A 24492-nucleotide genomic window follows, 5' to 3' on the forward strand; every position below is an offset into this window, starting at 1 on the left:
GAAGTGTCAGGCCAACAAAAACAAAAGCCTACAGGCTATACTTTTAGAAATACAATTAATTCGTAAGTATTGTCTGATATAACTATTTATTTTTAGAAACCCTTTCCTCTAACATATTTTAGGTATCACTGTTGCCTGTCTTACTTAGTGTTACAAAACCCAACACCTAACACAGAGCCTCACACAACAGATGCTCAATTAACATTTATTGAATGATATTTTCACTACTGAAATGAAAAACAGCCTCAGGTTTGATTTTCTAGAAAACAATTCTATTTATAAATACTTACCGATTTATCCTTTAAGTTTAATTGTCCAATCAACTTTCTATCATCTGCAGGATCTATTAGTTCGCCTCCCACAAAGAGCTCAATTTTTGTATGGGCTACATTGGCTTTAATGCGATTGAGAATGCACCGTCGTACTGAACCAATTGTATCATTTGTATGAGACCACACATCCAAGTCATCAACCTGTCTGCCCTGGTTTGGAAATCGAACTATAAACGAGAGGTGTTTACCACGGAAAGCTCTGGGGGGACAAAAAAAGAAAACATCATTACATTTAACAGATTTTCAAATCTTCTTACAAAGAAAATAAAGCTTTAAAAAAAACCCTAAGGAAAAAACGAAACAAAAAACCCCCCCAAAAACCTAAGATAGAATATTTTCTTATTAAAAAAAAGTGAGTTAAGGCTACTTAGTTTTAGGGTCCTGAAAATAAAAATTTATTATAAGTAATCTTTAAAACAGGGGTCCCCAAACTTTTTACACAGGGGACCAGTTCACTGTCCCTCAGACCATTGGAGGGCTGCCACAAACAGTGCTCCTCTCACTGACCATCAATGAAAGAGGTACCCCTTCCGGAAGTGTGGTGGGTCCGGATAAATGGCCTCAGGGGGCCGCATGCGGCCCGCGGGCCATAGTTTGGGGATGCCTGCTTTAAAACATGATATATTCCCCATTGTTGTTACTCTTGTAACTATGGTTGCAGAAAATGAGATGTCTAGTTTATGAGAAATTAACACAAAAACATGAGTAACACTTCACATTTTTATGCTATAAAGCCCAACTCACTCATACTTTATAAATGTGGAAGATAACTTTATCTTCAGAGTATCAAGAAAAGATGATGCTATGGTATACTTTTCCGAAAAACTCAGTATCAAAATCCTCCCCCCAAAATATTGGTATAAATACAAAGAGAACTGTTTTACAAAGAGGAAGTCTTTGACACCCATTTTATAAACATCTCCAAATTATAAATACTATTTGAATTACTAAATGGTAAGACTTAAAAGGAACTGCTAGACCAGTGGTAGACAACCTGGTCCCTACCGCTCACTAGTGGGCGTTCCCGCTTTCATGGTGGGCGGTAGCGGAGCAACCAAAGTATAAATAAAAAGATAGATTTAACTATAGTAAGTTGTTTTATAAAGATTTATTCTGCCAAACTTAGTGAAAATTCAACATAAAGTACTTGGTAAATAATTATTATTATATGCTTTAACTCACTGTAGCTCTGCTTTATAAATTTTATAAAGTAAAGTTACTTCCCTACTTTATAAGTCACCATTACTGTGGAACCAGTGGGCAGTTAGAATGTTTTACTACTAACAGAGATACAAAAGTGGGCGGTAGGTATAAAAAGGTTGACTACCCCTGTGCTAGACCATTTGAAATTATTTCTTGTTACTCTGGCTATCTTTCAAAGCAGCTTTTAAGTTATTTCCAATTATTCTCCAATCCTATGTTATTATTTTTAACAGTGTAAATGAATGGCATTAAAACATTTTAACTGAAAAAAAACACACAAAAAAACCCAAAACAAACAAACAAAAAAAACCATTTTAACTGCAAAATATCCCTGCAGCACTTACCAGGCAGTAAGTCAATGTCATAATTAATTAATTAATTTTAAAAAGGAAATGACTCAATGACTTTAGAACTCTCTGCCCCCCCCACAAAACAAACAAAACAAAAAAGAGATCCTGGAAAAAAAAAAGTGTCTACTATTTAAAAAAACTCTAAATGCCTTGACTAGGCAAGCCCAGAGTTTTGAACCGGTGACCTCAGTGTTCTAGACCGACACTTTATCCACTGCGCCAGCACAGGCCAGGCTAAAAAAAGAATCTAAACCAGGCACATGTTTTTCGTGAGCAACATACCAACACTTTCAAAAATGAAAGATTTTCTTACTCTTTTTTCTTTGATACCATGTAATTAAAAAACAGTACTAGTAGATCAGTTATTCACAAACCTAGACATAGGAAGAATTGTCCTTTCTTCATGATAATCGCTGTCACATTCATTTATATACTCCCTCAATACAGTTAACACTCGAACCATTCGAACAGCTTCCTGTCTTGCACAATTAATACTGTCTTTGTCACCGTCCAAAACACACAACGTGTCATAGGAGGCTTTCAAACGATCAAAGCAAGACTGAATGAAGTCTTCATGGATCACCACCTACAAATAATGAGTCAATTATGACAGTTCAAGTTCCTTTGAATGTAAAAATTCAATGTATATATAAAACACTACTTCAATTAATGATGGCAACAACAAATTTAAAGGTAGCCTTCAATTAAAAACGATCATATTTAACCAGAAAGTCCATACTGTTAATAAAATATACTATTTTCTCAAAAGAAGCTAGAGTTATATAAGTTCAGTATAAACTAGATATTCAAAAAAGAAACTCCAGGATTAGGTGTTAGAATCAAAAGAAATTCAGTCAAAATCTTTTGCCATAATTATACTAGAAATGATCACTATGAGATAATTATTAGGACAAGATTCATTTAGATAGCATTCTGTATGAGAAAAATAGGGACTAAATATTTTAGGTCTATTTTTGCTAAGGATTGAAACAAAAGAATTCCTAGTTAATTCTGAATTTAAAAAAATTCCTTTAAAACAAGAGTTCTTCAGTCAGAATTCTGATTTCTGTAAGTTTTAATACATGTCATTCCTCACCTGATTGACCTGTAGCCTCGGACCAAGGTTTGTGTATATCTCTTTAAGGAGATCAATAGCTCTGCTGGCAATATCATCATTACTTTGGATCACGACCTAGGATCAAAAAGATTCAAGCATAAATGCCTTCCAAGAATTATCTTAGTTGCCATTTCAATTCAACACATATGCTCAGTTATTTTTAATAGTTATATATTCAATTATTTCAGGATACTTCAACCTGACAATCAAGACCAAGTAAAATTAACTGAGAACAGTTCAAAATAAAAATAAATGAAAAAATGCAAGTCTTTAAATAATAAACTTGTTTAAGAATGGAAGACACATTTTACAGAGGATATATTGCTTTAATTAGTATTATCATTTTCTATTAAAATAAAGTATCTTATTAGTTTCAGGTGTAATTATAGTGATTTGATGATATTTATATACATTATGAAATAAATCCCATGATAAGTCTAATTAATTACCATCTGTCACTCAAGTTATTACAATAGTGACTACATTCCCTATAATTTATATTAAGTCCCTATGACTTATTCATAACTGGAAGTTTGTACTTCTTAATCCCCTTTACCTACCTTCCTGTACTACAACCCCATCCCACTTTGGTAACTAACAGTTTCCTATATCTATGAGTCTGTTTCTAATATTATTTAACACAGTAATGCAACACCTTGGTAATCAAGTTGTGAAATAATAAAGGAGGAATTCAAATTAGTCTAAAGAAAATAAAAGATTATACAAAATGGTTTAGAATAAAGGCCTACCCACCTAATTTCTACAGATTTTTATTATTTATCTAATTATACCAGTGGTATTCAAATTATATACAGAACTCTGGGACTCTAAGGAAGTGTTTTAGGGCTGACCCCTATAATAGGCTTGGGGAAGGAGACTGGGGAAGAAAAGCATGACTGAATAGAAAAAGAAAACAGGCTTTCCTTTCTTATGTCAACTAGTTTTATATTTTGGAGTACTATGTAAATTTTGATTTTTAAAAATTTTTTTATTGATTTTAGAGAGAGAGGAAGGGGGCGAGAGACAGACAGGAACTTCAAGCTGTTCCTGTATGTGCTCTGACCAGGGATTCAACCAGCAACGTTAGTGCTTTGGGGTGAGGCTCCACCCAACGAAGCCATAGAAATTTTAATTTAAAAAAAAAGTTTCTGATGTTTGAAAATGTTGAAAGCTCCTTACTTAATGAAAAAAGTCTGAATAATCAAATACCACAGTAAAGCTCTTAAGCTATCTATGGTTTTCAGGAAAATATTCCATATGCAAAATTATATACAGACTGGGATAAACATAGGTTTACAGTTTTGAGTATACAAAAGTTTATTCTTGTATTAGTATTTAATTATTATATTAAACTATCTTCAATATGAACTGCAAACCTACTTTTGCCCCTACCAGTGTGTGTGTGTGTGTGTGTGTGTGTGTGTGTGTAAACTGCTATGAACAAGTCAGATTTTTAAAGACAGAAATAAAACACCATTTTAGCCTGACCAGGTGGTGGCACAGTGGATATAGCACCAGGCTGGGACACGGAGGACCCATTTTCAAAACCCGAAGGTCGCCAGCTTGAGCGTGGGATCCTAGATATGATCCCATGGTCGCAGGCTCGAGCCCAAAATCTCTGACTTAAGCAAGGGGTCACTCACTCTGCTGTGGCCACCCAATCAAGGTACATATGAAAAAGCAATCAATGAACAACTAAGGTGCCACAATGAAGAAGTGATGCTTCTCTCATCTCTCTCCCTTCCTGTCTGTTTGTCCCTATCTGTTCCTCTCTCTGACTCAGTCAGAAAAAAAAAAGAAAAGAAATAATAACACCATTTTGATAACAAGGATAAACCTTGAGGGTATTATGCCAACTAAAGTCAGTCAATGGGAGAAAGACAAATACCATGTGATCTCACTTATATGTAGGCTCTAAAGCAAACAAAACAAAAAACAAATTAAAAACTAAACTCAGATACAGAGAACAGATTGGTGGCTACCAGAGGTGAAGATGGTCAAAAGGTACAAACTTCCCTTTATGAAATAAGTTCTGGAGATATAATATACAGCATGGTGACAATAATTAATAATATTGTATTGTATATTTGAAAGTTGCTAAGAGATGTAATCTTAAGAGTTATCACAGCGGGTGAAAGGCAATTGTATGATGATGGATGTTAAATAAAAGAGACTTATTGTGGTGACCATTTTGCAATACATACAAGTATCAAATGTTGTATATGTGAAACTTATGTTATATCAACTGTACTAATAAAAATACAGATTAATATTATAAAGGTGGAAAGATTAACCTTAAATAAACAGTAACATTTTACACCCTCAAATATTTAAAAACCTAACAAATTCAATAGTGCCAGAGGATAAATTACACATTCACAACCCCTTCTAAAAAGCATTCTCTTCCATCTTCTATTTATTTTAGCATTAAATGTATAATAACCTAAAATTAACATTAAAGAAGAAACAGATCCACAACTGAACAGAAAACAAAGGGGGACGGGGAGAAAAGTAACTTCCATGGGGTAGCATGAAAGATTTGTTTGGTTAAGTGTACTTCTACAGACATGGGACAGATTCTAAGCCAAGACAAAAGAAACATCAGTGGCAAGAGGAGGGGGAAGGGAAAAAAAAAGAGAAGAAAAAAACCGAAAGACAAATAATAATGATAAAGATGAACTACCACTACCTTTGAGGACAAGCAGAAGAGAAGCACACATACATATTATTTATATGCAAAACTGTAAATCTTTACCTATTTGAAAAACTACCAATGTTTTTAAGTTCCTACTTTTCACTTACCCTCCAAAGGTAGTCTAATCCTATTAATTCCAAATCATCCATCATGTATGCTCTCCTCTTTGCTACTAGTTTTCCTTCTCGACAATTCACAGCTTTGAAGAATCGCTCAAAACATTTCATCCCATTTTCAGTCAATAGGGAAGGATCAAGCTGAAGCACATTGCTTTCAAAGAAGTCCTTATTAATATCAGGATCCAAGTCTGGTTCATCCCCCATCAGCTTGGAATACCACTTAAAACAGGCTTCACGATCACAAAGATAAACTGCATTCTCTGCTAAGCATTTCCATATTTGTTTTGCCTGAGGAGCACATAGCCACAGTTGCCCATCCTTTAATAGAAATCTTGGAAAAACAGAAAAAAAATTAGCAAATTAGTTCTACATAATTTTTATCCTGAACACAATCTATATACATATGATATCATCCATTTATCACTATTATATTTTACAGGTGAAAAGATGTCAGTTCTTACTAACATCTTGCTATACTAAACAAAATAACCTACATATGACTTCAAGTTTGTATGTCAATATTCAACAGGTTGCTGCTTATCAATTAGTGATACTCTCTAGAGTCTTTTTAGCTTTGTGACTGTTGGTTTGTTCATGAAAACAAGACAGTAACAAAAGTGAATTGTATTACAAATACAGTCTCTTTCTTTACTTAGCTTTTTGTTTTAGCATTCACCCACCAATTCTGTCTGCCTCTTCTTGGAATGACAAGAGAAAGGGAACACCTCATCTCGATCTGAATAACTTAACATGATTTTTAGTTGATGGTGCTCCATGCCCAGTCACAGAGTAAGGTAGAGGTATTTGTCAATAGGTTCTTTCTCCATTTCAAACCATTTTGGGAGCTCAATTCTAGGGTCATTGATATATTCCTAAAATTACTAAGCTTAAAGATGGCTTTTAGCACCTACTCCTCCATAACCCTGCCACCACTAATTTATAGATACAAAACTGCTGAGATCCAAAGTGATAAAATGCAGTTGCTTTCAATGTTTTGTTTTGTTTTTTAAAGCCAACAGCACAAAATGTCCTCAAAGCAAAAATTCTATTTGGAAGTCCAATATATAAAACGAAAGAGCTGCTCCAGTTGTTGGGTGGAGAAGAAGAAATGGATATAAAACATGTATTTGTACTCTGCTTCAGAAATCTTGGGAGTTAGCTCCTCAGAAGCCCTAAGGCTCCAAAGGTAGGTTTGAAAAATCACTGATCAAATAGAAAGAGCATAGACTTTGAAGTCACACCTAGTTGAATGACTAATGTCATTACATACTGGCTGTGTGATTTCAAACAAGCTAGTATAAGCCATGTAATTTCTGGTTTCTTATTAATCAAATGGGGATAATACCTACCTCACTGCACTGCTATGATTAAATGTAAAGTGTTTAAAACAGGCCGAATATATAGTAGATAAAGTTAGGTTCCTTTCCTTTCAGTTTTTATAGGTCACGTAGATAGGTATTGATAGAGTAGGGACTGGGATAGATCTTATGATTCCAAACTTTAACATAGCAAAAGGGCTTATAACCACTCTTCTAAGACATCTAAGGGCTACAACACACACCAGTCAAGAACAATGATTCACAATGGCAGTGACTCTCAATCTTGAGAGTTAGGTCTTTTTATCTAAATGACTGAAAAACATCTTCTTCATTTTATTTTTAAATTTTTATTTATTTATTTTAGTGAAAGGAAGTGGAGAAAGAGAGAGACATGGGAATATCAATTTGTTCCTGTATGTGCCCTGACCAGGGATTGAACTAGCAACCTCTGTGCTTTGGGACTATGCTATCCAGTGAAGGCAAAAACACTTCATTTTAAAGAAATTAAATCAAATTTCATAAAATCTGATGGCTAGAGTTTCTCAAGTTAAAATCATTATGTAACTATTTACATAAATGTTTCCCAGTATAAGTAAACACATAGTTCAATAAACATAACACAGCCCAGGAGAAAACCCCCCAGTGCATCAAATAATGCAAAGATTTTTCTGAAGTACTGATAATATTGGCATTTCCTTTAGCACTTTACAATATGAGAAAGTTCTTTTGCTGTATGATATGGTTTCTGAATTCACAAGAAATCTCTCATCAAAAAATTTAACAATTTCAAATCTGTAAGTACTATATATAGTCATTAAAAACTAAGTATCACTGAGCAAATTTAGCTCTGCACTACATGGTTTTGACTTGAGGAAATAAATCTCTTTTCTCAACTCCATCAGAATAATGTTATAAACATATAACTCAGAGTGCCTTTGTCAGTCATTGCTAGGATAAACAACGCACCAGAGGACTCAATCCATTCTTTTGGGGTGCTAGTCCAGTGGCCTTTTGTCCCCATTAACTTAGTGTCTATGATACCATTAAGATCGGTATGATTATAAGCTGTCTGTGTCAAAATATGGAAACTTGTTCTTTAAAAATAAACTTATTTTGGCCCTGGCCGGTTGGCTCAGCGGTAGAGCATCGGCCTGGCGTGCGGGGGACCGGGGTTCGATTCCCGGCCAGGGCACATAGGAGAAGCGCCCATTTGCTTCTCCACCGCCCCCCTCCTTCCTCTCTGTCTCTCTCTTCCCCTCCCGCAGCCAAGGCTCCACTGGAGCAAAGATGGCCCGGGCGCTGGGGATGGCTCCTTGGCCTCTGCCCCAGGCACTAGAATGGCTCTGGTCGCGGCAGAGCGATGTCCCGGAGGGGCAGAGCATCGCCCCTGGTGGGTGTGCCGGGTGGATCCCGGTTGGGCGCATGCAGGAGTCTGACTGTCTCTCCCCGCTTCCAGCTTCAGAAAAATACAAAAAAATAATAAAAAAATAAATAAACTTATTTCCAGTATAAACAAGTACAAAGAACAGAATTCTATACATAGGTTTTAAATGTGTTCTCTTCAAATACAGCAAAGAAGAAAAGTTAAAACTCAGACAATAATTCTAAACTTTTAATAAATAAACATATGGGGAAATGTCCTGTGGCTTTCAGGTAATGATTTCCATGTGGGAACATATAACATGGCAAGGGGAAAAGGCCACCTAAACAGACCAAAGTTATACAGCATATTAAGTTGCATTCTTTATCTGTGTCTTATGTAGAGCAACATAATTGTTTAAAACAAACCTAAGGAAGTTAAGTCGTTCTTGGACTTCTTGAACATGACTATATCTACTTCCCAGCCTCACAGTTTGTGGGTCATAATCTTCATGGTCTGCAAATTAAAAAAGAAACCATGCATTATATATTTGGACATCCACATCACTGATGACTTTAACCAAAGGAGACATGTCTCTTTACCCTTGGAGACTTCAATAACTACAATGTGTCCGTCAAGTCATGGTGCACTTTTGACCGGTCACAGGAAAGCAACAAAAGACAATAGAAATGTGAAATCTGCACCAAATAAAAGGAAAACTCTCCCAGTTTCATACCTATTCAGTGCAGTTCGATGTGGGCTCACGCACAGATTTTTTAGGGCTCCTTAAGTAGCTATCCCGTATAGCCTCTACAGACTCGTCACTGACTGATGGCCTACCAGAACGGGGTTTCTCCACCAACCTGCCGGTTTCCTTCAACTGCTTATCCCACCGAGTAATGTTATTCCTATGTGGTGGCGCTTCGTTATAAACGCGCCGATATTCACGTTGCACTTTGGTCACGGATTCAAATTTAGCGAGCCACAGAACACACTGAACTTTCCTCTGTACCGTCCACATCTCAACTGGCATGGCTGTGGGCTGCTCTGCTGTATACATGGTGTTACGTCATCATCTGCGCATGCGCACATGCTGCCACATCATCCTACAGAAACTGGGAGGGTTTTCCTTTTATTTGGTGCAGATTTCACATTTCTATCATCTTTTGTTACTTTCCTGTGACCGGTCAAAAGTGCACCATGACTTTACGGACACACTGTATTTCCAAGTAACAGGAACATTCTCTTACATAACCACAGTAGTTATCAAATTAAACACTGATAGAATACTATTATCTAAGGTTTCTCAGGAGCACACTTATTGACATTTTAGGCGGGATAATTCTTTGTTGTGTGGAACTACCCTCTGCATTGTAGGATACTTAGCAAAATCTGATGTCTCTATTCACTATATTCTAGTAGCCTCTTTGCCCAAATCCCTAAGAAAACCAAACTTACCTCCAATTCTGATTTTCTCAATAATATTCATTCATATTTTTTTTCCTTTTTACCAAATTCAAGATTAAACACACATGACTTCTTATTCTTTAATTTGGAGAATTCATCATTCTCTGTTGTGTTTCTGGACCTTCTAAAAAAACTGCTCCAATTTTGTTACATATCACTTAATTTGGGCTCCTCTGTTGTAATTAGGTTCAGGCTAGGCATTTTGGCAAATACCACAGAAGTGACATTATGTCCTCAGAGTATCATTATCAGGAGTAGCATGCCGTTTCATGCAAGTACTGTATTCATGTTAACTGATCATTTGGTCAAGGTACTTTTACCAGGTTTCTCCACTGTAAGGTTACTCCTTTTTTCTTCATAATTAGTAAGTAACTTGTGGGAAGGTATTTTGAGACTATGTAAATATCTTGTTTCTTATCAAACTTTTACCCACTAGTTTTAGTGCCAGCCCCTTTTCTTTTTTTTGTATTTTTCTGAAGCGAGAAGCAGAGAGGCAGGCAGACAGAATCCCACATGCATCCGATCAGGATCCACCCGGCATGCCCATTAGGGGGCGATGCTCTGCCCATCTGGGGCACTACTCTGTTGCAACTGGAGCCATTCTAGCACCTGAGGCGGAGGCCATAGAGCCATCCTCAGCACCCGGGCCAACTTTGCTCCAATGGAGCCTTAGCTGCAGGAGGGGAAGAGATAGAAAGGAGAGGAAGAAGGGTGGAGAAGCAGATGGGCACTTCTCCTGTGTGCCCTGGCCAGGAATGGAACCTGGGACTTCTACAAGCAGGGCTGACACTCTACCACTGAGCCAACCGGCCAGGACCTATGTCACCCCTTTTTTAATTCAGGTGCCAGCACTTTATCAAGAATAGAGGCCCAAATAATCCAGAAAAGTCAAGAAATAAGATCCTTCCCTACTATAGGAATAGAGGCCGTATATTTCATTACAAAAATCTTCCCGGCTATGAAAACAAAAATGGTTGGTGGTTTTCCTTGCAAATATTCAGCTCCAAATAAATACTGTGATTAGTTAGCAGTCAAATTAAGATGACTCATGCTGCCTAGCTATTAGAGATCCCAATGAAAATAAAAGAAAGTAGATCATCTTTGGCTAAGGCTAACATAAAACTAGTTCTTGTCATTACTAACTGCATGATGTTTTGAGTCTAATTCAGAACTCATTATGAGAGAAAGTTGTTTTGGAAAAGCACCTGTAATTGATACATAATTCAAATACCATAAAACCCACCCGTTTAAAATGTATAATCCAATGGTTTCTAGTATAATCAAAGATAATAAGATTTGACTATCACAACCTACCATCACATTCTATAAGGTTTTTCATCACCTCAAAAAAAGGAATTTTCCCCCTTTCTTTTACCCTCAGCTCTTAGTCTAATTTAGACATTTCATATAAATGGAAGTACACAACATGTGGTCTTCCTGACTGGCTTTTTTCTACTTAGCATGTTTTTCAGGATTCATCCATGTTGTAACATTCTTTTTATTGCTGAAAAGTATTCTATTGTATGTATATACAACATACTGTTTATCCATTCATCAAATGATGAATATCTGGGTTATTTCCACTGGTCTGGCTATTATGAACCATCATGTCCAAGGTTTTTATGGATCTATGTTTTCTTCTCACTTGGTTATATAACTAGGAGTGAACTATATGGTAAATTCTGTTTATCATTTTGAGGAACTGCCAACCTGTTTATCAAGGTGGCTACACCACTTTACAATCCCACATACAACATACAAAATCTCCAACTTCTCCACATCCTTGCCAATACCTGCTGTTGTCTTACTAATTTCTGTTACCATAGTAGGTATAGTTTTTCCCTGTGGCTTTAATTTGCATTTCCCTAATAACTAATGAAATTGAGTATCTTTTCCTATGTCGACTAGCCATTTGTTTATCTTTGGAGAACTGTCTATACAGATCCTCTGCCTGTTTCTTAATTGGGTTGTCTTTTACCTGTTACACTGTAAGAATTCTTATATAATCTGGATACAAGCCCCTTATCAGATATATAGTCTGCAGATATTTTTACCCATCCTTGGGTTATCATTTTGCTTTGATTATATCATTTACAGAAGTTTGTAATTTTGATGTTAGTTCAATAGATTACTCCCCTCAGCCCCCAAAACAATTTTGCTTTGCCTTACCCAAGGCCATAAAGATTTATTCCTATGTTTTTACCCAAGAGTTTTATACTTTAGGTCTATGGCCCCTTTGACTTAATGCATGGTATGAGGTAGGGGCTCCAACTTCATTCTTTTAGATGTGGACATCAGTTTTCCCACCAACATTTATGAAGGAGACTATTTCTTTCCATAGAATATTCATTCTTGGCACTCTTATAAAAATCAATCATAAATATGATGATTTCTGGACTAGCAATTATATTCCACTGATGCACGCCATTTATATACTTATGTCAGTAACAGTCTTGATTACTATTATTTTGTAGTGAGTTTTAAAATCAGGAAATATAAGCCACCCAACTGTAGTTTTTATCACCAAGACTGTTTTTTGGCTATTAGGGTCATTTCCATTTCCACAATTTTTAGGGTCAGCTTGATAATTTCTGTAAAAAGTAAAGAAAGTAAGCTGGGATTTTTATAGGGATTGTATCCAATCTGTAGTTTAACCTGCAGAGTACTGCCATCTAAAACAATATTGTCTTCCAGCACACAAACATGGGGTATCTTTCTGTTCACTTAGATCTTTAATTTCCTTGTTCTGTAGTTTTCAGTGTACAAATTTTGTATTTAAGTATTAAGTACTTAATTTTCTTAAAAAGCTATCATAAATGGAATTATTTTCTTATGTACTGAGCAATGTTTTCACCTGCCCCAACTCCTGCTTTCATTATTTCTGAGTGGGTGGGCTTAATACATATGCATAGCATTCCTGATTCCCCCCTCCCCCCAAGGGTTGACTGTGATCACAGAAGAGCTTATTTTGACTGCCTCTTTATCTAGCTCTGTCAAAATTCTGGTTGCTCCGCTGTTTTACTTGTTAATGAGTACATGGAGTTACAAGCACCCTCTCCAAATTGCTCGTCACCAAAACTTCCACTGGTTCCGATAATGCCCTTAAGAATGGTATGCTCTGGTCCAAATAAAGCCAGTCCCTTCAAGTCTATCTGCTGAGCTCTTCGTCCTCACAGCTTATCTCTTCCTCTAAGCAGAACCACTGAATAGTGGCAACACAGCAGGCAGCTTTTCCCAGAGTGATCCTTCTGTAACTGTGAGTAGGCACTGAGGAGGACAAGGAGTCTCAGTCTTCTCTCCCAATGACTACCTAGAATAGAGCTCCTGTACCATAGGACAGGGGAAGATAGGGAATGCCAACAGCTTGCCCCTGCTGTTGTGGAGACATAGCTCTAGAGTGGCAGCTGTGGAAAGAAAAGTGAGTTGGGACTTGTACCCAATATATAAGAACTCTCATAAGTCAAAAGTTAAAGATAATCTAATTAAGAAACATGCAGAGGATCTGTATAGACATTTCAACATAATTCTTTGAACACTTTCTTACTTTCTGAAATGACATGTTCAAGGATCATCTTATAATTTCCCTGCACCAGTCCTGGAAATAGCCATTACTCCAGAGCACTAAACACTGTTAATAAAATGGTTATTAGCCTTTAAAAAATTTTTTTTTCACAAAGAACCAATATAGACTTAACAGCACTTCATGACTATAGGAATGAGCCAGAGGTACTGAAAAAGACTAGCTGAAGATCTTTATCTTAACACAAAGCACAGTCTGTGAATGACTATCAAGGAAATACTTTTACTGCGAGGTAGGGGGGTATTCTTAAAACTGCTGGTTTTGAATATAAAAAGACTGGAAAGAGGTTAACTGATGAAAGTGGCAGTCCTAAGAAAACACTACAAAAATGTGATTTAAATAAAATGATGACATGTCCTCCAACTCTATCTAGAAACCAAGAAAAATGGTAAATAAAACTTTCAGTAAGTGTTCAGTTAATACAATGGTAATACTACCAATGAGGTAAAACTTGAGTGAAAACTGAAAAATTGTTTTTAAATCTGTTGAATACACATTTAATAAAAAAACTTAAAGAATTATTTGTTAAGCGCCAGTGCCTGAAGGCACTACTAGTATAGTAAGACCACATGAGTAAATACTGTTGAGAATTTTAGTAAGTATATTACTTTATCTCAATAACATTAAAAAAGGAGGTAGAAGCAGGTGATTATACTACTGAGGAAATGTTTTCTTTCAAAGCTGAAGGTTCTAGTGATGAAATATAGGTATGACAAATAATTAACATTAATGAAATAGTTATCAGAAATTGAGAATGTCAGTTAACTGTGGAAGTCTGATATCTTCCTGAAATATGTCTCATACTTAATGAGATCCATGTAACACTTTTATTATACTTTAAAATTGCAAATTCAGAAATTGGTGGTCGATACTGCCACAGAAGTGATTTAATGCTGTGAAAAGTTTATTTTAGTAACAAAATTTTACTGCCTTAAAAATACTTCCCCCCACATTTAAATATCTATAGACTGATCAGTATTAATAAGAGTACTCTACAGTGGAGGAAAAGTTATCAAAGCTAGGAGAAACAAAAGGTGTGGTGTAAATAATTCAGGGGCACATATCAATAGCAACAAAATCTCAAAAGCTTACTATGTGCTAGGCATCATATTAGCTAAGTAACTTGCCCAACGTCAAATGACTGCAGATTCACATCTCTTACTTTGAAGAGACCCAGACAATATAAGGAGGAGAAATTGAAGACTGTTAACATTCTGGTGACCATTAAATTGAGATGAAGCAATTACTAATATGGAATTTAATTAAAATGGAACAGAAAATTCTAGTAAGTCTGAACTGCACACGTACCATCTCCTGACTGCCCTAACATCAGGGTTATTAACCTCTGACAATGAAATTAAATAAAACACCACAATATAAATGAAGCAAATAAAAATCTGCATTCACAGCACATGATTTATATGGCTCTATTATAGAGGAAGGATTGAATTGGCATTTATGAGGACTATGTACCATTAAGAGTGATCATAATCAGTTATGTTAAACTGAGTCCACATGCTTGAGTGCTTAGGTATACTACATACAAACATCTTGTGCCTCTCTCAGAATTTGACTGCATTTCTGCATTTCATATAGAATATAACACACACGGTCATATGCTTATGTTAACCAGATTGTTCTATCATGATGCATAGAAAAAATGGAAATGAAAAAAAGATCATTGCCTGGTGCCTCTCAGCTCCCTGACGCTTAGGATTGCTTATCTAGCTCCATAATAGATTGCCTAGAGGGACTCAGCTGGCCCAGAGAGAGTAAATAAAAGAACAAAAAGTCAACAGTAGAGGGTAGGTATCTAAAGAACTACTTAATTTTTCAATCATGTTTATCTGAATTTTATACAGGAAATGTATAAAGTGGGGTAAAAGCAGGTTTACAGTAGTTCCTATGGAAAATAATTCAGTAATTAATAGATAATAATACAATAGGCTCTGGTTTGCATACTCATAACTGTAAACCTGCTTTTGCCCCACAGTGTAGTATAAGTGTTAAAACAAAAATCTCAGGCTTCATAAGCAGCCTGGGATTTTATACAATGCCAAGAGTCTACCAACTCTACTCTTCAAATATTGAGTATTAGAAATATCCTCATTTTTAATATGTACTATTGTTTTCTGCAGTCTACTATAAAAGCTAAGAGAGGTATGTTCAATTCTATCTTTAATACAGGTAATATACAGTTTATTCCTATGACTTTAAAAATAAACTTGAACCTAACAGGTTTTTGGTTTACTTGGGGGAGAACATGAATTTGGCATAACACAAGAGGAGTATGTACTAAGAAAACATCTTTACTCTAACACAAATATTCAAACATAACTATCAGAGGGCAAAAGAGCATCAAAACAGAGCTTCACATATAGCAGGCACTTAAACACTAGCTATTAAAACAGGAAACTTTACAGTAACAAGTTTAAACAAATTCACACTTTGAAAACCAATGTAAACACGTCAATTCTTATAGCCATGCATCTCTCTACTTGTGAATGATTAATTTATAAATCCATACACTTTGAAACATGGATTTAGGATTATAAAAGAACTAGAATACATACAAGAATAGACTTAGACCAAAAATTTTTATTGAAAAGATAATGAAATATAATGGTGGTGGTAGTAAGGAAACAAAGGTTGAAAATGAATCAGGTACACACCTAAGAAGGAAATAACTAACTGTAGTAAAGGCAGGCACAGCCCTCTGGCAGGGAAGAAAAAAAAATCAACTTACTAAAGAGCCTTGAAATGTTGGCTGGGAGTTTAAGTGTGTGTAAGAGGAAAGCAGCTTAACAGTGTGTAAGAGGAAAGAGACAGTGGATCATAAGCTTAAAAACAAAACAAAACATGGAAGGAAAGTTGCTGTTATTTCCCATAAGTTAGCTTATAACACATACCTCTTGCATACAGTCTCATGCTTTCCATGTAAGTTGCAAGATTTTCTGCTACCAAAGTAACTAGGGCATGATTGTGCTGAAGTTGATTGATTAAGTCATGGCGATAAAATACATGGGGACTTCGCTGAGTTTGACTGAAACGAGAAGAACTTAATAATATAATTAGGTAATTAATTCTGTTGGAATCAAGAGCTTATATAACCTAAATTCTTAACTATTAATTTAAAAACTTAAAATGGGTTCTTTCATTACAGAATTAAACCTTTGGTGATTTATTTAATGGCAAGCAATTCAATCCCTCAAAAAATAAGACACTCCATTATTATTTTACACAAAAAATATACATTAATATTCTCCAATATCACAACAATGAGAGTCTACTACAATAATTGATTTCTACTTCCATATTATAGTAGTACCAAAGCATTTGTTTAAGTTTACATAACTATTTCCAGAATTATAAAACAAATACTCCTTGCCAGATTAGAACCACAAAGATTATGTTATAATTATAATAAAAAATTTAATTTAAAAAATGTTTTCAGGCCTGACCAGGTGGTGGCACAGTGATTAGAGCATCAACCTGGGACACTGAGGACCCAGGTTCAAAACCCCAAGTTAGCCAGCTTGCACTCAGGGTCACCAGCTTAAGCATGGGATCACTGGTTTGGCTGGAGCTCTTCCCCCCACCCCGCCCCCATCAAGGCACTTTAGAGAAGCAATCAATGAACAACTAAGAGTGCCGCAACTATGAGCTGATGCTTATCTCTCTCCTGTCTGCCTCTGCCTCTCTCTCCCTTCCCCACAGTGCACTTAAAAAAACAAACCATTGCCCTGGCCGGTTGGCTCAGCGGTAGAGCGTCGGCCTAGCGTGCGGAGGACCCGGGTTCGATTCCCGGCCAGGGCACATAGGAGAAGCGCCCATTTGCTTCTCCATCCCTCCGCCGCACTTTCCTCTCTGTCTCTCTCTTCCCCTCCCACAGCCAAGGCTCCATTGGAGCAAAGATGGCCCGGGCGCTGGGGATGGCTCTGTGGCCTCTGCCCCAGGCGCTAGAGTGGCTCTGGTCGCAATATGGCGACGCCCAGGATGGGCAGAGCATCGCCCCCTGGTGGGCAGAGCGTCGCCCCAGGGTGGGCGTGCCGGGTGGATCCCGGTCGGGCGCATGCGGGAGTCTGTCTGACTGTCTCTCCCCGTTTCCAGCTTCAGAAAAATGAAAAAAAAAAAAAAAAAAAAAAACAAACCATTTAACGTACATTCTGAGATCGTTGGTTTGAAGTTAAGTCAGCCCATACATATCACCAGAAAAAGACATCTGGTTCCCTTCCAACATTTTATGCCATCTTCACTGAAACTAACACTCTCATAGCAATTACTATTCCAGTGGAGATGAAGCCACTGTTTCTTGGGAGAGTACATAAACTACTGCCATCTTTCGGAATCAAATTAATAAACTCATTTTGAGAAAGGCAAAAAAGATTCCACAGAGTGAGCCAATCAAAATGTCCCTCAAATCAATGCTACTTGTTATTAAGACATATCTAATTTTCTCCACAGTTTATCCATACATAGCTTTTCTGATTCCACAGTATTTTTATAGCCTTGGGGAAAAACAAAACAAGTTCACTTGTTAAAAATAAAATATGTGGCCTTTTCTATGTTAGGAACAATCATAATAATCTACAGTTGTAAAAGATCATGGCAATCATATAACTTTATACATATAAGAAAAATACGGTACATTTATTTCTTCTTTTAATTTTTCCATTGACTTCAGAGAGAAAAGAGAAGCACAAATTTGTTGTTTCATTTAATTGCTCCACTTAGTTGTGTACTCTTTTATCACTTCTCCTACATGTCCTGACAAGGGGTCGAACCCATGACCTCTGAAGTGCCAGGAAGACACTTTTATCCACCAAGCCAGGGCCAAAAATACATTTTTTTAAATGTAGAGAATATTTACAAAATCATGACTAATTAGATACAAGAGTCACAATGCAGGAACCCTGACTCCACTGTGTATATTCTCTTTGTATTATGCCTACCTCTTTCCCCCCACATTATTTTTCCTTTTCATGCTATCAGTTCCAACTCCAAAACCAAACGATACAAGGAATTATTATAGTAACGAGAATTTGGCAAGTAATATATTTAAAGACAGCCGTTTACCAAAAATTTAGCTAAGATAAAACATAAAATTTAACTGACAATTTATCTTGTCATCTTTTACTATTTAAACATACTTGCAGTCTAATCTTTGAAATTAACTTTGAAACACAGTAATAATAGGATTTACTTTAAAAACTTCTGTAGTATGTTTCAAAGTTAAATTGTTAAGTATTTTCAGAGTGAATTAACTAAAAAAAACAATAAAGTCTGTAAGAAATGCATAGGCGGCCCTGGCCGGTTGGCTCAGCGGTAGAGCGTTGGCCTGGCGTGCGGGGGACCCGGGTTCGATTCCTGGCCAGGGTACATAGGAGAAGCGCCCATTTGCTTCTCCACCCCCACCCTCCTCCTTCCTCTCTGTCTCTCTCTTCCCCTCCCGCAGCCAAGGCTCCATTGGAGCAAAGATAGCCCGGGCACTGGGGATGGCTCCTTGGCCTCTGCCCCAGGCGCTAGAGTGGCTCTGGTCGCGGCAGAGCATCGCCCCCTGGTGGGCGTGCCGGGTGGATCCCGGTCGGGCGCATGCAGGAGTCTGTCTGACTGTCTCTCCCCGTTTCCAGCTTCAAGAAAAATACAAAAAATAAACAAATAAATACTAAAAAAAAAAAAAAAAAAAAGAAATGCATAGGCCACGAAACTGTGTAGCATACTTGCTATAAATAAGGAATAATTCTGAACCAAGAACCTGAAGTTCTAACACACATCACTTAAATTTAACTTCAGTAAAATCAAGGAGGTGGATATGATAAAGCAATCTTTTCTTCCAAACAAACCCTTCTCTTAGCCCATGACCCCAATCTAACTTTACTTAAGTTTGCTTTTACCAACTGATAATGCTGTTTCTTTTCAAAATACATAAATAAAAATATTGAAATGTTCCGTCAAAAGTCTTACCTCAAATTTTGAGGCGCTTCACCAAACAAACTACAAATTTCTCTAATTTGTTTCAGTGCAGGGATGACCCATTTGTCGTTTGTACGAAGTTCTTCTATAAAGCGATCTATCCACTGAATCTTCTGTGTGTCACGGTCCTGAAACAATTTCAGTGTTTTATATAGGTCAATACTCAAAAGAATTACATCTTCAAATTACTTTGACAATTACAAAATAGAGCTACTCTTGTCAGATTAGCAGCACAAACTGCTAAGTTAACTGCAGTAAAGAGATTAATAATTTTAAAAGTTGCCTTAAGTACATTTTTATTTCATATTAACTATCAAAACTCCAAAAAGTAAAACACCATTATGAAAGCTCAATATAACATGAACTCAGTTGTACCTACAAATGTATAGATACTGAGCTGAGAATTAGGCACAATGACAGAAACTTTGATTTTTTAAAAATTTGCCAGAAAGTTGGCATTTAGCTTTACCCAATGTTTCAGTTTTACCATATAATAAAACACAGCAATAAAATATAATAACCCTGCTTGTTACACTACACAGGTTTAAGTATACTGAACATTGAGAATTTATATTTTTACCAAGAAAATCACCAGAAATCAAAATTAAGGACATGTCCACATACACACAAGGAGAAAAAGGGATAGAAACATGTAAGCACAGTTAAAAATTAATGTTGTAAAGTCCAAGTTATTTTACCTCTCGAACCTTATTTTACTTTGCACCACCCCAAGTCAATAGTAATCAGAAATGCAGATCTGCGTACTTAATTTTAAGTTTGGATTATTTTTTGGTGAGTTTCCATTTAATGAACTAATTTAAACTCAAGGCTCTTGTTACTATTTTTTTTAGATTTTATTTATTTATTTTAGAGAGAGGAGAGAGGGAGAGAGAGAGAAAGAGAAAGGAAGAAAGTTAGGGAGGAGCAGGAAGCATCAACTCCCTTATGTGCCTTGACCAAGCGAGCCCAGGGTTTTGAACCAGTGACTTCAGCCTTCCAGGTGGATGCTTTATTCCCTGTGCCACCACAGGTCAGGCCGCTCTTGTTACTTTATGATATATTAAATAAATACTTAATGAATTGTCACAAGCCAACTATAGTTTAAACTGAGTAGCATCTGAATCATATACAACTACTTGAGATAATTTCTTAGCTCTTAAATTTCAGTTTATCAGTGTAGCAAATAGTTTTAATAAGTGAGAATGTTATTCAGCAATGTTCATGCTTGAATTAAAAGGATACACATTCTATAAGTTAGAATGCAAGGAAGCTGTTGTGTAATTTGTTCTTAGGGAAGGCATTAAATATTTTATTGTTTAGGAAATTTTATTAATTTATTTAACTTCCCTATTACCAAAGAAAACCTAACTTCTCTTAGCTCTAACGTTCCTGCACAGCTTTAATGTATCTCATGATCTATGTATTTAAAACTGGTATTTTAGTACCATACATTTAACAATACTAAAATTATATAACCTGTGTTGATATTGCCTTTCTCCCAATGAGACTGAATTGCTTTTCAGATGATACACAGAACTGTGACATAGTAACCTAAGAAGAGACAAACTTACATGAAGAAAAAAAGGCAATTCTTGAAGATCACTTCAAAAATAATGTTAAACTAACCTGAAACTACTGTATCTAAGTCACCCCAACTGTCAAGAAGGGTAACAAAAAATGAGCAAAGCAGCACACCCTTACCTGGGAGCAACTATAATCTAGTATTTTTATGTGGGCACTGAGAGCCAGGTCCATGATGTCTACAGGCACATCATCACTGTGAGCCAGATTCCACAGGAGGTTCAATACTTTGTGTGCCATCACACCATCTTTATCATCTTCTGCAAGGCGACGTATCAGCTCAAGCAGTTTCTCACGTTGCTTTTTACTTGCATTTGTCCAACTTGCCTAGAAAAAAAAATTTTAGTGACATGAAAACAACACATTTATTTCTCACTGCTTAAATTGTCACCAGATTAACCATATTAATCAGAAAAACATAGCCGAACAGAGAATAACTCAAAGTGGTATCTGAAAGAATAGGAAGAAATACCTTAATTGGTCTAGAGTGGAAGCCAGTAACTGGTATTATTATTTTTCTTCTATTCTAAAACACACATCAAGAAAGGTACAAATATATACTATTATTACAGAACATAATATAAACACCTGTGTAAACTATTATCCAGGTAAAAAATTACACATTAGACAAGTAGCACTCCAGAAGCTTGCTGGGCCTATTTCTGAAGTTTATGTTACTGCAATCAAGGCATGTGAATTCTTGTGATTTTATTTCTTTAATCAAAAAATGTTTTTTAACCTTGATTGTCGAGAGACACAAAGGAGGGGAGGGAGGAGAAAAAGGAGGGGAGGGAAGAAGAGAGAGCAAAAGGGAGGGTGAAGAGAGGAGATGAGAGAGAGAAGTACCAACTCGTTGTTCCACTTAGTTCTGTAGTTATTGCTTCTCATGTATGTGCCCTGACACAGGATTGAACACGCACCTCGGTATGCTGGGATGGTGCTTTATCCACTAAACAACCTGGCCAGGGCTATTCCTTTCTTTAGCTTTTTGTTTAGCTTCATTCGTATGGCTGAGTTACTCAAATGTGCTCATTTTCATTATTGTAAAGTGTTTCATTATATAAAAATTTCTCAATTTATTTGTCCATTCTACACAGCAGTTTTTTGCCATTACAAATAATCCTGGTACAGATGTTGGCTTTGTATACTGGTACACATATGCATGGATTTCTCTAGAGCAGTGTTTTCAAACTGCTGGTCCACGAAAAAGTTAACCACCCTGATATTATATAAAGGTTATTAGACCCAATGATCTTAGTTGAATTCACTTATGCTTGGGGATTTCTGCCTTAGCAGTCCCTGAAAAACTTACCCTATTTTCACAGGTTTCCAAATGTAAAAAGGTTGAAAACCACTTCTCTAGAGCATAAAGTCAGAAGTCAAATTGATGAGTCATGATAATCTTACATTTTTCCAGAAATACCAACTATTTTCCCAACTGGTTGTAGCAACTTATGTTCCCACCAGCAGTCATTATACTATAACTGTTATTTTTAACAAGACACCTGATTTAATGTCAGCAGTAGAAAGAACATCTTCTCCTTTGTGTTCACTGTCATAAGGTCTTGTGTTCTTATCCACAAATTCAGCAACCATTGCTTTTACAAAACCAAAACTAGCAACTGGAGAGAGGCCACTACACAATAAGGCCTTTAAAAGTTTATGATGGCAGCTATGATTGTAGGGGCTCCTGGGTTATCTTAGGAATGATATTTCCTTTAAGTCCATGACTTAATTTCTAATTTGCCTGTGTATATCAATCCTAGAATGCCAAGGTATTGGCAATCCCTTCCTGTCTGCTCTTTATTTTTCTTTTCATCACAATTAATCATCCCTCCCTGAGGTCCTATAGTTCTCTTGAACCTATAATAAAAATAGTAACTGCTAGGGTAAAGAAATACAAATAACCTAAGGGTTTTTTTTGGGGGGGGTAAAGGGGGGTAGAAAGATTCCTTATTTATGAGTGCTATTACTACAAAAAGAAACACCAAATTCTCATTGAAAAGAAAACAATGGCCAATTCCTACATACCAGAAATTGTTAAATGATTTTTATTTAAGTATTTATTGGCTAGAATAAAAAATAAGAACTGATCAATTAAATCTATTAAAAATAAAATGGTACTACTTTACTATGTTAACTATTACCTTAAAGCAATCAAAAAGATGATCAAGTTGCTCAGGAGAAAAATCCCATGCCAACTTTGCCAGCAGGTCATGTACATTCTTCACAATGGCTTCATGCTTCCCTGCCTATTGAAAAAAAACAAAGAAAATCATAGTACACCAGAATTTGAACAGTAGGTAAGTAGTGTATACTGCCTGCTGACAACTATTAATAAAGTATTCCAATCTCCATCTCCATAAACATAAAAAAAATCATAACAAAACTTTCATCTAAAACCTGATAACTCAATTTCTTCTATACATGGTTAATGTATACTTTGAGAATCCATGTGAACCTTTCATTATTGAATGTGCCAATTTTAATACTGCAAGTAGGAGAAAAACAAAGCACACCATGGTATTGTTTCAAAACTGGAACCATAAGTATTTACAAGCAAAACTGAATGTTTTCTTTGTTTCTATACACTCAAAAAACAAAGCTTTGTAATCTGAAATTCACTAATAACTTCACAGGTGCTCCATGCGTAGAAACTTGTCATTAAGATAAGCAAAAGAATCATAAGTTTCCGGCTCTGAAACCAAAAAGGTCACTTCTCTTCTCTGGAAAAAGCTATAAATCCTTATAGATTTTTATACTCTAGTGATTTAACTCTCCTGACATTGAGTTTTTCTTTGTATTAAGTTTACAAAAGAAACCAATTACAGATGTCTTGTACCCCCCTCCCTCCATGGATATTCCCTTATTTTACTGTTTGCCTCTTTTTAAAAAAAACTACCTAAAAGTTACCAAATACATCCAGTAGATAATGTAACATTTCTATTCTAAAAATTATTGCCTATTTCAAAACGATTCCTGACAGGATTTCTGTAAACAAGCATTTAAACATCATACTAGAAATCATATAATATAAGCCTTCAACCCATTTCATAACTGTTTCATTTCCTTAGTTTTTATAGCATCTTTTCTTTTGAAAACCAAATAGCCACTATTTCACATTCCTTACCTGTGCTGCCCAGATATTATCAAGATCTTGTAAGGTCAGAGCTTTTTCTTTGATGACAAAACGAAGAATCTTCTCTAGCTTTTCTACATACTGGGGTTGATGAAGACTATCACGTAAAACTATGGATAAGATATTGTTCTGCTGTATCCATTCCTAAATAAAATTCAGAAACTTGTTTCAAAGCAGAAACAAACACAGAAGCTTTAAAAAATACAAATTAATAGGAATTAAAAACCACAAAACACAATATACTAATGTAATATGCT

General features: G+C 36.1%; 1 protein-coding gene across 6 annotated transcripts in view; it reads right to left on the reverse strand.

Annotated features, from left to right (window-relative positions):
• The window catches only part of USP9X (ubiquitin specific peptidase 9 X-linked), a 110513-nt gene that overhangs the window by 41970 nt on the left and 44051 nt on the right, over positions 1-24492 (reverse strand). For 4 of the 6 annotated variants that reach the window (XM_066356963.1, XM_066356962.1, XM_066356964.1 and 1 more), the window contains 10 exons: positions 24227-24379; positions 23244-23348; positions 21217-21423; positions 19507-19643; positions 16452-16600; positions 8924-9011; positions 5805-6147; positions 2982-3077; positions 2260-2471; positions 291-531 (listed from right to left, as the gene is read on the reverse strand). In XM_066356963.1, coding sequence (XP_066213060.1) covers positions 291-531; positions 2260-2471; positions 2982-3077; positions 5805-6147; positions 8924-9011; positions 16452-16600; positions 19507-19643; positions 21217-21423; positions 23244-23348; positions 24227-24379 — 1731 coding nt within the window. The remainder of the gene's footprint in view (positions 1-290; positions 532-2259; positions 2472-2981; positions 3078-5804; positions 6148-8923; positions 9012-16451; positions 16601-19506; positions 19644-21216; positions 21424-23243; positions 23349-24226; positions 24380-24492) is intronic. The other 2 variants (XM_066356965.1, XM_066356967.1) reach the window with 1 other exon arrangement.

Source organism: Saccopteryx leptura, chromosome X (genome assembly GCF_036850995.1).
Source record: "Saccopteryx leptura isolate mSacLep1 chromosome X, mSacLep1_pri_phased_curated, whole genome shotgun sequence".
NCBI classification, from domain to species: domain Eukaryota; kingdom Metazoa; phylum Chordata; class Mammalia; order Chiroptera; family Emballonuridae; genus Saccopteryx; species Saccopteryx leptura.